This window comes from Mytilus galloprovincialis, chromosome 2 (genome assembly GCF_965363235.1).
Source record: "Mytilus galloprovincialis chromosome 2, xbMytGall1.hap1.1, whole genome shotgun sequence".
In the NCBI taxonomy this organism is placed as follows: Eukaryota; Metazoa; Mollusca; class Bivalvia; order Mytilida; family Mytilidae; genus Mytilus; species Mytilus galloprovincialis.
This window is the reverse complement of record NC_134839.1, coordinates 11,513,553-11,527,772: the sequence shown is the minus strand read 5'-3', so window position 1 is coordinate 11,527,772 and position 14,220 is coordinate 11,513,553. Positions and strand designations below refer to the sequence as shown.

At 30.9% G+C, this 14,220-nt stretch overlaps 1 protein-coding gene across 1 annotated transcript in view; it reads left to right on the top strand.

Annotated features, from left to right (window-relative positions):
• The window catches only part of LOC143062891 (laminin subunit gamma-1-like), a 42,513-nt gene extending 32,948 nt beyond the window's left edge, over nt 1-9,565 (top strand). The window contains exons 21-26 of the mRNA XM_076234707.1: nt 132-309; nt 1,666-1,788; nt 3,174-3,488; nt 3,860-4,018; nt 4,588-4,687; nt 5,681-9,565. Coding sequence (XP_076090822.1) covers nt 132-309; nt 1,666-1,788; nt 3,174-3,488; nt 3,860-4,018; nt 4,588-4,687; nt 5,681-5,946 — 1,141 coding nt within the window. The 3' untranslated portion in view covers nt 5,947-9,565. The remainder of the gene's footprint in view (nt 1-131; nt 310-1,665; nt 1,789-3,173; nt 3,489-3,859; nt 4,019-4,587; nt 4,688-5,680) is intronic.
• Nucleotides 9,566-14,220: the final 4,655 nt, after the last annotated feature.

Here is a 14,220-nt window from a genome sequence, read left to right as displayed (position 1 = left end):
CTTTGTGAAAAAGTTTAAAGTCAACTTCTGTCTTCACAATGCCATTACTAAATAATCAAAAACCATGTTCAATTTGGGTTTGTTTTAACTATTATTGAATAGTATCTTCAAATATAAAAAAATCATTATAGGTATAATGATGCAGATAGACTTTACAACCAAACCAGAACGTTTGCTGAGAGTGCTAAACAAAGGGCTATTGATGCATATGATGAAGCTTTAAAACTATACACAGATGCAACATCAATACAGCTACCTGGAACAGATGTTCCTGCTCTTAAAAGTAATGCCATGCTGATAAAGAGAGAGGTAATTATCTTTCGATTTGCTTCATTTGTTGGTGTAAATTTTGGTATTGCTGATAGATTTTGTTGAATGACACAACTTGTTCCAGCATACATCTTTAGAAATGTCTTGCCTGTGCAAAATTCATAGAATAGAGACTTAGGTGTGCAGTTTCTGGCATCAAAGACATGAACAAGTGTTGTGATTCAGACACACAGTAAAAAATATCTCTATGTCAAGAATTTATTTATTATATATTGACTGCTTTTTTCATTACTGTGGATTCATTTATTTTCGTGGGTATCAATTTTCGTGGATAGAGAAAAACAGACATTTCGTGGTATACGTAAATTCGTGGATCGCTGATTACAACAACAAAGAATTAGATACGTAATTCGTGGATTTCTTTTTGATTTAGGAGATCATACAACCTCCTTGGTTTGATCAATAATAAAACAAAACAAAAAAGAAGGAATTCATTGAAAAAGCTCGCTTGGTCATTCTAGGTTAAAGTGTTCATTGATAACTTCGATTACAATAATGGACAGAGACAACTAATTATTTGTTTGTTTTACAATTTATAAATTCTTGTCTAAATTCTATAAGGCGTTCAAAACTTTATGATTGAAAGCTCATTTCCCTAATCACGATATAATAAACAGTGATATAAGTATAAGGTGTGAAAATAAATGTTCCTGTCATAAACAATATTAATTACATACGGGCAATATCCTCGTACTTAATCCTATTGATGTTTAATCACTGGTAAACCAAACTATGACACGGTAATTAACAACTTGCAGTTATTTTCCATGAACAGTTTTAATCAATTTTAAAAAGTAAATTATCACTGATATTAGATATATTTATTATAGATTTAATCAAAATACTTATATCTTCTTTCAATAAAAAAAACACGTGTTATGGTACAATGTTTATCGTTAGTCAACACTATATTAGAACTGCATAACATAACCGGAAATAAACATCCGACTCAATACACATTTCTCGGGATTATTCTTCGTTGAATTCTTAAATTCGTGGTTCGCTGTTACCCACGAAATCCACGAAAATTGGTATACCACGAATAAAAATGAATCCACAGTATTTGATGGGCAAAATGGACATAATTATGTTAATGGGAAAATACACACAAAAAATCACTGTATTGTATTGTTAAAAATGTAAACAGTATAAAATTAATTAACTGACAGATAATCGATAACAAGTAAATACAAGGTTGAAACTTCATGGAAGAGATGGTCAGAGATAAATAAATCATTTAGTATCAGCTCAACTTTTTGTTGTGACTTTTTACTTTAGAATTATACATAGACAGGACTCCCAACATCCAATAATGAGATTATCTTTGAATTTTAGGCACAGGAAATAAAAGATGAAGCAATCAGATTGATGAGAGACAATGCTGCACTTTTAGAAGATGTATCTAATCAAACAAGAGATGCTACTGGAATGTTGAAGATTGGAAATGAACAGCAAAATGTAAGTTATAACAAGCAAATAATGTGATGGTTTAACAGGATTCTCATTAAGAACTTGGATATTGTTTCCAAAATAAACCCCACAAATTCTAAGGTTAATATTTTTAGAAAATGAATTTTTAGGTGAAAGTTCAATAATTAGTTAATTTATTTTAAGAAATTACAGTTAAATTTTTCCCATTAACCCTTAGACTTCTATGCGCGACTATTGTCGTTCTGATAAAGCAGTTCGCTACTGCTACGGTCGACTATAGTTGTTTCCGTAACTTGTTTGTTTACACAGTTACCATGGAATGGGCGGAGTCAATATTCATGAGATCGTGGCAGTTTCGACTTGTATGGATTCTGATTGGTTAAATATCTGCTTTCGCGTGTCTCTTGACTTTAAATCAGGTTTAAGCGATAAAACCAAAATGAAAATTATTAATGAAAAAAGTGAGAAAATGGCGGATATTATTTTGGAGTAAAGGCCAACACGTTTAGAAGTATTTCAATGATAACGATTTAACAGCAGCGGCTGATTTAAAGGATTTGGAAGAGAACAGAAGATATTACATATGGAAAAAGAAACATTCTAGCAAAACCACGAACAGAAGACTTTTAAAGCGAGAACCATGAGGATTCCCCAAACCTTGTTCAAAATGGATGACATGAAACAGGATTTGCGATGTTTATCATTGCGCCTTTCAAATGATCACTGACATCGATAGATCCAAACTTTAACTTTGTCAAGATTATTTATTGATGAAATCTATAACAATGAACTTGTCGTATAAATATATTTGTACATGGAAGTAAACGTCGGCGCAGTGAAAGTCAGAGGAAAATACCGGAAAATAGTTGCATAAAAAAGGCCGTTGGTCCCAGAAGAAACTTTTTTCTTTTGATAATCACAATGGAACTAGTTCTTAACAGAGATTTTTAACTATATTGGTTCAATTCTGAAGTCATGGATACTTGTTTAAAGTTTTTACATTGATGGATTCGTTAATAAAACATGGGAAAAAAAGTTTACCTTTGTTTACCTCTATTTGCACCTGTTCAGGTAAAAAATGACCAGAGACTCACACAAAAATTAAATAAATAAAAAATACAGAATCTAACAATACTTTTTTATATAACTTTTATTGATGAATATTCAATATTTACAAAGATACAGCAATTGTAAGTAAACATGTTTATTTAATCAGTGATTAAAATTTTATTCAGCAATACACAAAAGTACAATAGAAATGAATGCAGCAGTCTAAGGGTTAATGAAAACAATGGAATAATTACTAAATTAACATTAATGATCATAATGCTGACCAAAACATTTAAATTTTTGATGAACTAAAAATTCAACAATGTATGTATTGAATATTTTAATGTTTTTTCTCCTTTCAGCGTGTTGACGAGCTGTTAGCTGAAGCAGATGCTGCCAGACAGATGGCAAGAGATGCCACCAGCCGTGCTGAACAAACGCTGAAGGAAGCCAGTGATACTCTCAGAATTTTACTGGGCTTCAATCAACAGGTTCAGGAAAACAAAGACAAGGCAGATAATGCTCTTCTGAGAATACCAGAAATTGAGGCTTTAATTGAAGAGGCAGAGAAAAAGACCATGGAAGCTCAGGATGCTCTAAGTGGAGCAGAGTCTGATGCTGACATGTCCCTGAAACTAGCCCAGCAGGCACAGAGTACTGCTCAGAATGCCTCTAATGTAAGTTATTAAAGGAAACAAGTTAATTTGAATATCCCCACTGTGTAAGTTATTAAAGGAAACAAGTTAATTTGAATATCCCCACTGTAGAAACGGGGCTATGTTGCTGTCAGTCTGTCCAATAGTTCAACAAATATTTTTGTCACACTAATTTAAAGAGTGATTTCTTATGAGCACTTTTTGAATCTTTCAGATACCCATTTCCTGTTTGCCAATTATTTGAAAGTTTCCAACCCTTTTTTTGTACAATGAAGTTTTGTAAGCAGCCTGCATTATATTGTGTTATGCCTTTTGTACAAATGACAAGTATTTTTCTAATGGTTCTTAAATCAATGGTGATATAGTTCATGCATTTACATATTTGTTGACAGGAGGCAAGTAGAATCAGACAGGAAGCTGACAAGACAAAGGAGAAGGCTACCTATCTGAAGGATGAGGCTGATAACTTATCTGAGGATGTGAATAACCTAGAAAAGGACATCGCACAAAGGGAAAAACAGGCTGATGATGATTCAGCTCTTACAAACGATGTAAGTATTTTTTTTTCTACCTTTTACGCTACTTCACATGATAACAGTCTGCAGGGATACCTAGGCTATAACCTAACTTGGACATATTGTACTGACTGTGACAAAATGGCCTCTGGCTTAGTGGAGAAGCAGCAAATTTCAATTTTAAAGGCTTTAATTTGACCTGGCCAGGGATTGAACCACAACCTTCTTCACTCAAAATGAGCAACAGATCACTGAAGCAATAAATTTTGATGAAAAACAAAATACTATACATATAGATAATCACTTATCAGCCATTGCAGCTATCATAGTGATATTTTATCAACAAAGGCTGACAAATATGTGTTGGTGTACTTTATAAAAAAAATAATGGATAAATAGTTGCAGAATACCAAATTACCATTAGGGGTACATGCATGCAAAAAAATATCAAGAAAAGAAATTATTTGTGATGTTATTTTTTTAATTAGAAGATGAAATGCTTTATATTGTACTGCTTACAAATACTTACTTATGAATAAGTTTACTTAAAAACATGGTAATGTTATATTTTTTATTTTAATTTTTTTATTTTATTTTTTAAACAGGCATTGAAAAAGGCTAGTCAAGCACAGAATACAGCCAGAGATGTGTCAACTAAAGTTACAACAGCATTAAATGAAATTAAAAATATCTCTAATTTATTGAGTAAGTAATGTTTAAACACAAAATTATAACTATAACAGTTGATGAATTCATTTTAGTTAAGCAAACAAAATAGATTGATGGGTTGTTGGTTTAAAGCCATTTTCAGAACTATTGGCTATATCATGGCGGTTAGAATTTATAGGTGGAGAGAGGAAATGTTACCAGAGAGAACCACCAACACTTGGAAAGGAAAACTAGTCAATTAAAATTGGAGTTGAATAAACCTGCCTTTTGCTGGGTTCAACCTGACAATCTCAGTGTTGACAGCCTAATGGTGTAGATGAAGTACTTAGGTCACTAATAAATCAAGTAAAAACTTGATGAGTGCAGAAAGAAACTCAGTATCTTGATTACTGTGGATTCATCAATATTCGTTGGATACAAATTTTAGTGGATTTCGCGGGTACAGGGGAACCACAAATTCAAATATTCAACGAATTGCCAAATTTCTGAAGGAATGCATGCAGACTTTGCCAAGACCACGAAATTAAATATCAACAAATATGCAAGTTTTACTCAAACCACGAAAATTGGTACCCACGAAAATAAATGAATCTACAGTATCATTAGAACAATCAAGACTTAAACAGACACATGGTAATGAAAGATAAAGATAGACAATTTGTACAGGATAAATAGTGAAAGTATTTAGAGCTGCAGGTGAACAGTTATTTAGGAAATATAATACAATACAAAGTAAATCACAATTCAATTTGACTCTCAATTCATTGAAGATTCCAACATATAGTTTGTAAAGCCAAAATAGGGTTATTTGAATTCCCTATCTACCTTGGTTGGAAACTATTTATTGTGATTTTACCAATCTTGACATTAGACTAGACTTTTTTTCCCCTGTAATTAATTGAATATAAATCCAAAGAGTATATCGAATTTAAAAGTGTATTGAAGTATTTGGTATAACCCCTTTAGCTAAATTGACATTTTGTTTGTTTCTATATTTGATATTTTTAAAATATATTTGTTTCATTTCAGATCAACTTGACAGTGTAGACACAGCTAAGTTAGATGACTTAGAAAAGCAGCTTGATGATGCAGAGAAGCTATTAAGAGAAAATAATTTAGACAAACAATTTGTTGACCTTGAGAATGCTAATAATGAGGTCATAGATCTTGTGCTCAAGAGTAAACGAGAATACGATGACCTGAAGAAGGACGTAGAAAATATAGAACAAATAATGAATTCACTACCCGATGGTTGTTTCAAGAATATAGAAATAGAAACAGCACCTGGTACTTAGATTATTGTTCAATCTTAATTCTTATCTTATGTAGCGATTGTCAAGTTGGAAGTCAAGATCTGAGTGATTGTTGGTTTGTAAATGGTAGAAAGAAATGAGAATGTGAAGATTTTTAAGATGAAGATCATTGTTTGGAAGAGAACAACTATATTCTACAAACAAAAAAAAACTATGATAGTCATTTATTTCTTTAATTAAAAAAAATGTCAAAATATGTAAGCGTCCTTATATTACCTTTAATATAAAGTTTATGCCTATGTAGTTTGATAAGAATAATTTTCTAGTTATCTATTTTGCTAGCTTTCTCATGAACAGTTAAATCTATAAGGTCCTTTTATATTCTAGTCAAATCTAATCCTTTTCTCAATATGCTTGTGAATTGCAGGCAATTTGCATATGTATTATATCTTTCATGTATATTTAGAAATCAATTATTTTTCTGTCTTCTATAAAATTTTGTATTCTAATTTATGTTTTTTAATCAGAAATTTTTGTAAAATTTGTGAGATTGCACCTATGAGATCAGGGATTCTTTTAGAATGTTTTCCTGGGATCTTGGATTTTTTTTTACTTTGTAACATTATTTAAGGATTTCTAATCATGAAGATTAAAAAGGCCTTGACTATAAATTTGTTAGGAAAAATTCGATTCCTGTATAATATCTTGTAAAATTTACAAATTGTATTCAGCTGTCTTCTTAAATTTGTCGTTCCCTCATATTTTTTTTCTTCAACTTTTCAAATAATATACTATATTTTTTTCCAACAATAGAGGTTGACAAATATTGTGCTGTTAACAATCAAGGCCAGTGGAATCTCGTAGCAATAGTGTTAATCATTGTCCTGTAGATAATCACATCTCATTTATATTATTACTTGGATTTCATTCAAAATTCATTCATTATTCAAAATCTATGAATTCTCAATTTAAATATTTGTCTTAACACTGCTTGAATTTATAAATTCAGTGTTGAGAAACTTGCACATCATAAATATTTTAATCAAGTTAATAAAGCAACATTTGATACATTTTAGTATATTTCCTGATCCAGAAAATCCTTCTCATTTGTTAGCCCAGATATCTCAACTGTGGAGTTAGACTTTTGATTACCTCAAATATTAAAACTCAGTTAACTTGATTCAGGATAATTGATAAGAAATTTCATCTTCATAAATAAACTCCAAATCCCAACCATGAATAAATTGACATATTTTATTTAAAAAAAAAAGGGAAATTCTAATATGTGTTGAAAGTGCAATTTCATGTGTGTTAAATTATACATCAATTGAAATCCTTCCATTTGACAAGACAAGTTTCAATTTTGCCAGTAATATATTTTTTTCTTTGTCTTACAGTTGAAAAGTATAAAGTTGCAATTTTAAAATTACAATCAGTTCGGTTTATGTTTATGTGTTTTTTCTATACGACCTCAATATAACACTGTTTCCGTCTCTATAACTCAATCAGAACTTGCAGTCGGAAGATGTTGGTTCACTTATGTAATTTGTTCTGAAAATCGTATTTTGTATGATAACAATTAACTGTGTCGAGACTGACCATTTTAAGAATTTATTGACAAAACCACCATGACCACACATAGAAATGAGTATATAGTGCCTTAAGATTGAGATCTGCGATGATATGTCATAAATATATATACCTCAAGTGGTAATACTCTGTTTTTGTTATTACAAAGATATTTCAGAAAGACAGGCTTCTTTTATATATCATTTTTGCTATGCTTAAAACATAAATAGAATTTTTATATTAATTCTGATAAAAATTCTGCTGTTTTGAAGTTTTCATTTTCTTGGCATTGGTTTTTGCTAATACAGATACCACACTTAGTTAAGTGATTGTAAAAAACGCCTACATGTGTCATAAAGGCACATAGCATTTAGTATAAACCCTTAGATATTCAAACGCTTGCTTGCTTCTTCATGTGTAAAAGACCATTGTTTTTAGCAAGTTATTTTAAAATGAGTAGAAGAGTATATCAAGTTATTCAAAATGAAATAAAAAGTTGTTATGTTACAGGTTGTAAAATTACCAAATGCATATTAAATCATGTTTGTATGTTTTTACATACAAATCTTTATGGTTTGAGATAGAGTGGTTGCTGAAATAATTAAACCTGCCTCTGTATTTGTAGACTTTTTTGTATACATATTATGGTATATCTAGTATTTTTAAGCTATTAAATGAATTCATTGAGGTGACAAGCTCTTTTTAAAACAAATCTGATAATTCTGCAAAGTTAATTATAAAAGGTTGTATGAAGGAATATGTGTCATCAGCACTTTATAATAGGTTGTATGATGGACTATTTGTCATCATCACTTTATTCTTAAATGTGTAAAATTTCAATGGTGCTATTTTTACATTGTTTTGTGATGAAGTTTTACTCAAGGGCAAGACTATCAGTTCTTTCATTAAATTGTACAGATATTTATACTTCACTTTTGTAATTGTATTCATAAATGTAGTAAAAGACAAAGTTGTGCAATGCACACTGGTTGTAAAGCCCCATATGTAGTCAATATACACCTTACACAGGACTGGGTACTAGAATATACCAGTATACTTAGATTAAATATGAATTATAATTTTTAGTTTGAAAATCAGATCCAAAGAATCTTTTGACCATTCCGATTAACTTCAATAGTCATTACTACATTTAAAATTTTAAGTCAATTAAAACTTTTATTATAAGGAGGTTGTATCAGTTTTTAGGTTAGTATATATATACATGTGAATAGACCAGGAGTCTTTGTATCTGTAATTTTTTTCCCCTTTGGAAGAAAACATTTTTTAGTAAAATATAAAAAGGGGTATTTAAGATTGATTAGAATCAAAATTAATTTATATTTTCACCCAGAATATTAAGCAGTTCATTATGGAGTATCTGTCACTTCAGATACATCAACAATTATGTGCCAAATATATGCAAAACTTACAAAAAACATTTTTAGTAGCTATATGTAGATAACATTTTGTATAGATATTTTTAATCATGATCTTTACCATTTAATATTGTATTTATATATACCGGTAGACTATTTTTATCCATCAGTTTTATATGAATTAGTGTTTTATAGCTGTTATTGTGTGCTGTATTGTTGTGAGTAACTCTCTTCAAATTTATTTTGTTATTAGAAAACAGCCTTTCTGATGTCGTTTCTGATTGGTAATTTTTAGAAAATTTATAATACATGTATCTGAAAAAAATGCATCATAGATTATGGACTTTTTAATTGTCGAAAGTCAATTGAGTTAAACTTCAAGTAGATTTGATTATTTTGAATTTCTAGTGGTTAACTTTCAACACTTTTGGTAAAAAAACATAAAGATAATTTAACATCTTTTCAGCTGTGATTTTGTCATTCAAATTTTTGTACATAAGGTTTAAAACAGCATACACAAGATGAATTTTGATTGGTTATTTGTAACTCGATGATGTCAGTGTAAGTTTGTCAGCATGTATTTAGTACATTTGTTGTGTCATGTGACATGATATCCCACCTTCTTATCATCGTTGTACTTTTCTTTAAGATAGTCCCATTTGTAAAAATGTTCTATGACAGCTGTACATTTGATATTATTAAAAAAAATTACACCATTCCGTGTTTTATATTTATGTCTGCCTTTACCTATGCATTTAAATTAATCAATGAACACACTTTATTTCTTTTATATCTTTTTATGCCCCACCTACAATAGAAGAGAGGTATTATGTTTTCTGGTCTGTTTGTCCATCTGTATGTTTGTTTGTTCGACCGTCTGTCCTTCTGTCTGTCCTGCTTCAGGTTAAAGCTTTTGGTCAAGGTAGTTTTGATGAAGATGAAGTCCAATCAACTTGAAACTTAGTACACATGTTTTTTATGATATAATCTTTCTTATTTAAATGACAAATTAGATTTTTTACCCCAATTTCACGGTCCAATGAACATAGAAAATGATAGTGCAAGTAAAGCATGTGTTATCTACCAATAGACTGTATTTACCTTGCTTATACTGATTACAAAATAATTCTTGTTAGTAGAAAAATAGCGCAATCTAGTTCATCATGAATATTCTAAACTATGATTTTCTTTGATATAAATACATCATTATGGGACAAAGCACTGGAAAAATTCAAAGAGAAACCATTGTTTTATAAACGCTTCATTGATGATGGTTTTGGAATTTGGACTCATGGCGAACAAAAACTCAAAGAATTTATGGACTTTGCAAACTCAATAAATGACAAAATAAAGGTGGAACTTAGGTACAACAGCAATCAGATTGAATTCTTAGATACACTTGTGAAAATAAAAAATGGTAAATTAACGACAGACCTTTATACAAAGCCAACTGATAAACATATATATGTTCACAGCAAATCATGCCATCCAAAAAATGTAAAAAGGGCAATTCCGTACGGTTTAGCATTATGATTAAGAAGAATTTGTGAAAATGAAGATGACTATCAAAAATATAGACAAGAACTAAAATTACAACTGCGAAAAAGAGGCTACAATGGAAGATTTATTGAAAACCAACTGAAAAGAGCAGACAACTTAAATAGAAAAGAGTTATTACAGAGAAAAAATAAAATTAAAAAAACATCAGAACGCATACCTCTTGTTGTAACCTTTACCGATTTACTACCTGATATTCATGACATTGTGAAAAAAAGAATTAATATTTTACATAACTGTAACTTGATGAAAGAAATATTTCCAGAACCACCACTGGTAGCTTATCGAAGAGATAGAAACTTAGCAGACATAATTGTATATGGAAAACTAAATAAAATCACCAAAAAATGTACCAACTACAGCAGCAACAAAACATGTAAAGAAGAATGTGAAGTTTGCGATATTGAAAGAAATGAAGAAAAAATTATACTCGGAGATAAAACATTCAACCTCAAAAAGAACATTCATGGATGTCAACTAGTAAACCTTATTTATGGACTTCACTGTGAAAAATGTAACCACTACGTCTATATTGGGGAAACAGAAAGATCACTCAACGAAAGAATAAAAGAGCATCTTGCAGATATCAGACATGATAGAGATACAGCTGTAGCAGAACATTTTAACCAAGAAGATCATTGTAAAGAGGACATCACAGTTCAGGTTCTGCAACAAATTTACGATAAATCCGCAAATTACAGGAGATATATTGAGGCACAATGGATGCAAAAACTAAATACAATTAGACCATTTGGAATTAACGTTAAAAAGGAATGACTGTAATTGATCAAAGCTTATATAATTTAACTTTCATTCATACAAAAGTATTGTGACGTCATGTTATTATGACGTTAAAGTATTATGATGTCATGATGTTTCCAAGGACATTTATCTATAACATCTTTTCAATGATTGAAAACAAAATGTCAGCCATGTAGTTGAGAGGAAAAATAAAGAACTGAAGAAGGCCAATGGTCGAAACGTCTTGATAAATTGGTTTATTTATACAATTATAAATACATCAACAAAGTTGGAAAACCTAAATGAAATCTATATCAAAAGTTTATATCAGCAAGGTTTTTGAGGAGTGAGATAATGAGTGTTCATAACCTATTTTTATGCCTCCGCCATAGTGGAGGGGGCATTAAGTTTTATCCTTGACCGTCTGTATGTACGTATGTATGTCCAAAAATTGGTTTCTGTTCTCTAACTTGAGTTTGCCTCAACCAAATATTATGAAACTTATACACAATGCTAATAACCTCAAAACACAGATCAAGTACGAATTTTGGTGGCGTCACTTTCACCGTTCTAGAGTTCTGCCCCTTTCTTTATAAATGGAAAAATTGCTTAATTTTTGGAAAGATTGAAACTTGTTCTAAATCTTTCCTTAAGCACTGACCTCCCTAACAACACAACAGGTTAGCTACTATTACTACATGTATTCACACTGAAATATAGTTCCCTATAGTTCTCATGTATGTGCACATAATACACATATAAACTGTAAAACATGGGTAGATTTTTGGAGCAGTTAATTCATTCAATAATTGTATTTTCCTGCGGTTCGTATAGTAAAGCGGGAAAATATGGCATTGTCGTTACGTTTTCATAAATAATTCATGAGGCATGACAAAATTGACCAATCAGAAGTCGAATTTTGTGTTACGATATATTGGTGTTTTTCAAGCGCTTCACTTTCTAGCCGTCGTTCAACATAGTAAGCTGCTTTACTTTTAATTGCTGATTGCATTTAAATTTGTTTTTTTCTGAAATTCTATTTATATGTATTTGCGAAATTAAAAGTGTGGTCGGCCACTTTTATCCTGAGATAGGCTCGAGCATTGGCACGGATGCAGGTTCCATTCATATTCATATATCACTTGAAATCTTCATACTGGAAAAGCACTTTTATTTCTGCTAGAACCCTGCTGTTAAGCAATTTTCAGCAATACTGTTTTATTAATGTTCTTTTGTCCCCACCATACCTTAATATGAGATTATTCAAACTACTCTTCCTATCTTTCCACAGGTGCTATCTAGCACTTTGATTAGTTTCTGTTCTCTAACTTAAGTTTGCTTGACCAAATGTCATGAAACTTATGCACATTGCTCATTACCACAAAATTCAGATCAAGTTTGAATTTTTGTAGACAATAGACAATAGACAATATTTTATTCGCACAAACACATTTACATTAAATGGTTATGGCATACAAAATTAAAACAATAAACTGACAATAGTTAAATTGATTATAACTATATTAGAGTGACAGTGGTATTCACAGCGAAGAAGAAAAAGGCTATAAATATCAACAGTTTACACATTGTTAATGTTCATGAACAATTATAAAAAAGAACACAAACAAAAATTAGGTTGCATATTAAACAAAGTTACACAGATGTTCTTAATAAAAGACAATCATTAATATACTTTATGGTGATTTTTATAATGACTGGTAGACTGCTATTTAAAAGTACAGTCAAATGATTTACTGTTATAGTGGACTGCAATTTAATAAAATTGAAATTAAGATTTTTATTAATATTTTGTATATAGGTATCCCTTAATGATTTATAGCATGGACAGATTGAGAAGAAATGGTATTCATCCTCAATTTCTTGTCTGTTACAGGATAAGCAAATGCGTTTATTTCTTTCAATGTTGGTATAACGCCCTCTTTCAATTGCTAGGGAATGCGCACTTAGTTTAAATTTACTGAAAACTGATCGGTCGGTTTTGAATTTACATATATCAATATATGGGGGCCTTTTTCTAATTCTTTTAGTATGACAAAAGAAATTTAATTTTTCACATTTATTGATAGAACAATTCATAATTTGATAAGCCTGGTCATAGATTCTTTGTTGGATACTATTTATGTGATATTTTAAATTAAAAGTATTAAAAGTGAGATGACCAAAACCTAATTTATTTAACCAGTCTTTTACAATGTTAACCCATTTACTTGTTTTCTCTACATTATTATATATTTTATGGACTAAAGTGTTAGGAGAGTTTACAATGTGGTTTAGAAATTTTATAGCTGAAAGGTGAATTTTAAAGTACAAAGGGATTCTGTTTGTCTCAGTTAAACAGGCTACATTTGTTGTTTTGCACTGTACTCCTAAAATTTCTTTAATAAATTTAATATGTAAATGTTCAAATGGATCTGAATCTTTGAACACTTGGCTTACACCCCAAACTTTACTTCCATAAAGAGTTATTGGAACAACTAAAGTATCAAATAATTTTTCAAGCAGAGTAATAAATTGAGAATGGAAATGGGGAATGTGCAGAAGAGACAACAACCCGACCATAGAAAAAAAAACAACAGCAGAAGGTCACCAACAGGTCTTCAATGTAGCGAAAAATTCCCGCACCCGGAGGCGTCCTTCAGCTGGCCCCTAAACAAATATATACTAGTTCAGTGATAATGAACGCCATACTAATTTCCAAATTGTACACAAGAAACTAAAATTAAAATAATACAAGACTAACAAAGGCCAGAGGCTCCTGACTTGGGACAGGCGCAAAAATGCGGCGGGGTTAAACATGTTTGTGAGATCTCAACCCTCCCCCTATACCTCTAGGCTCTAGCCAATGTAGAAAAGTTAAGAAATAATTCATGGGGGCTTGAATATATCGTGATTTTACCACGGGTTGGCCCTTTATGACAGATATTTTACCCCTGAGCGATAGCGAGGGGTAAAATATCGGCATAAAGGGACAACCCGTGGTAAAATCTAGATATATTCAAGCCCCCATGAATTATTTCGATTCTGATAGGACACATACGGCAATTCTTTTGGA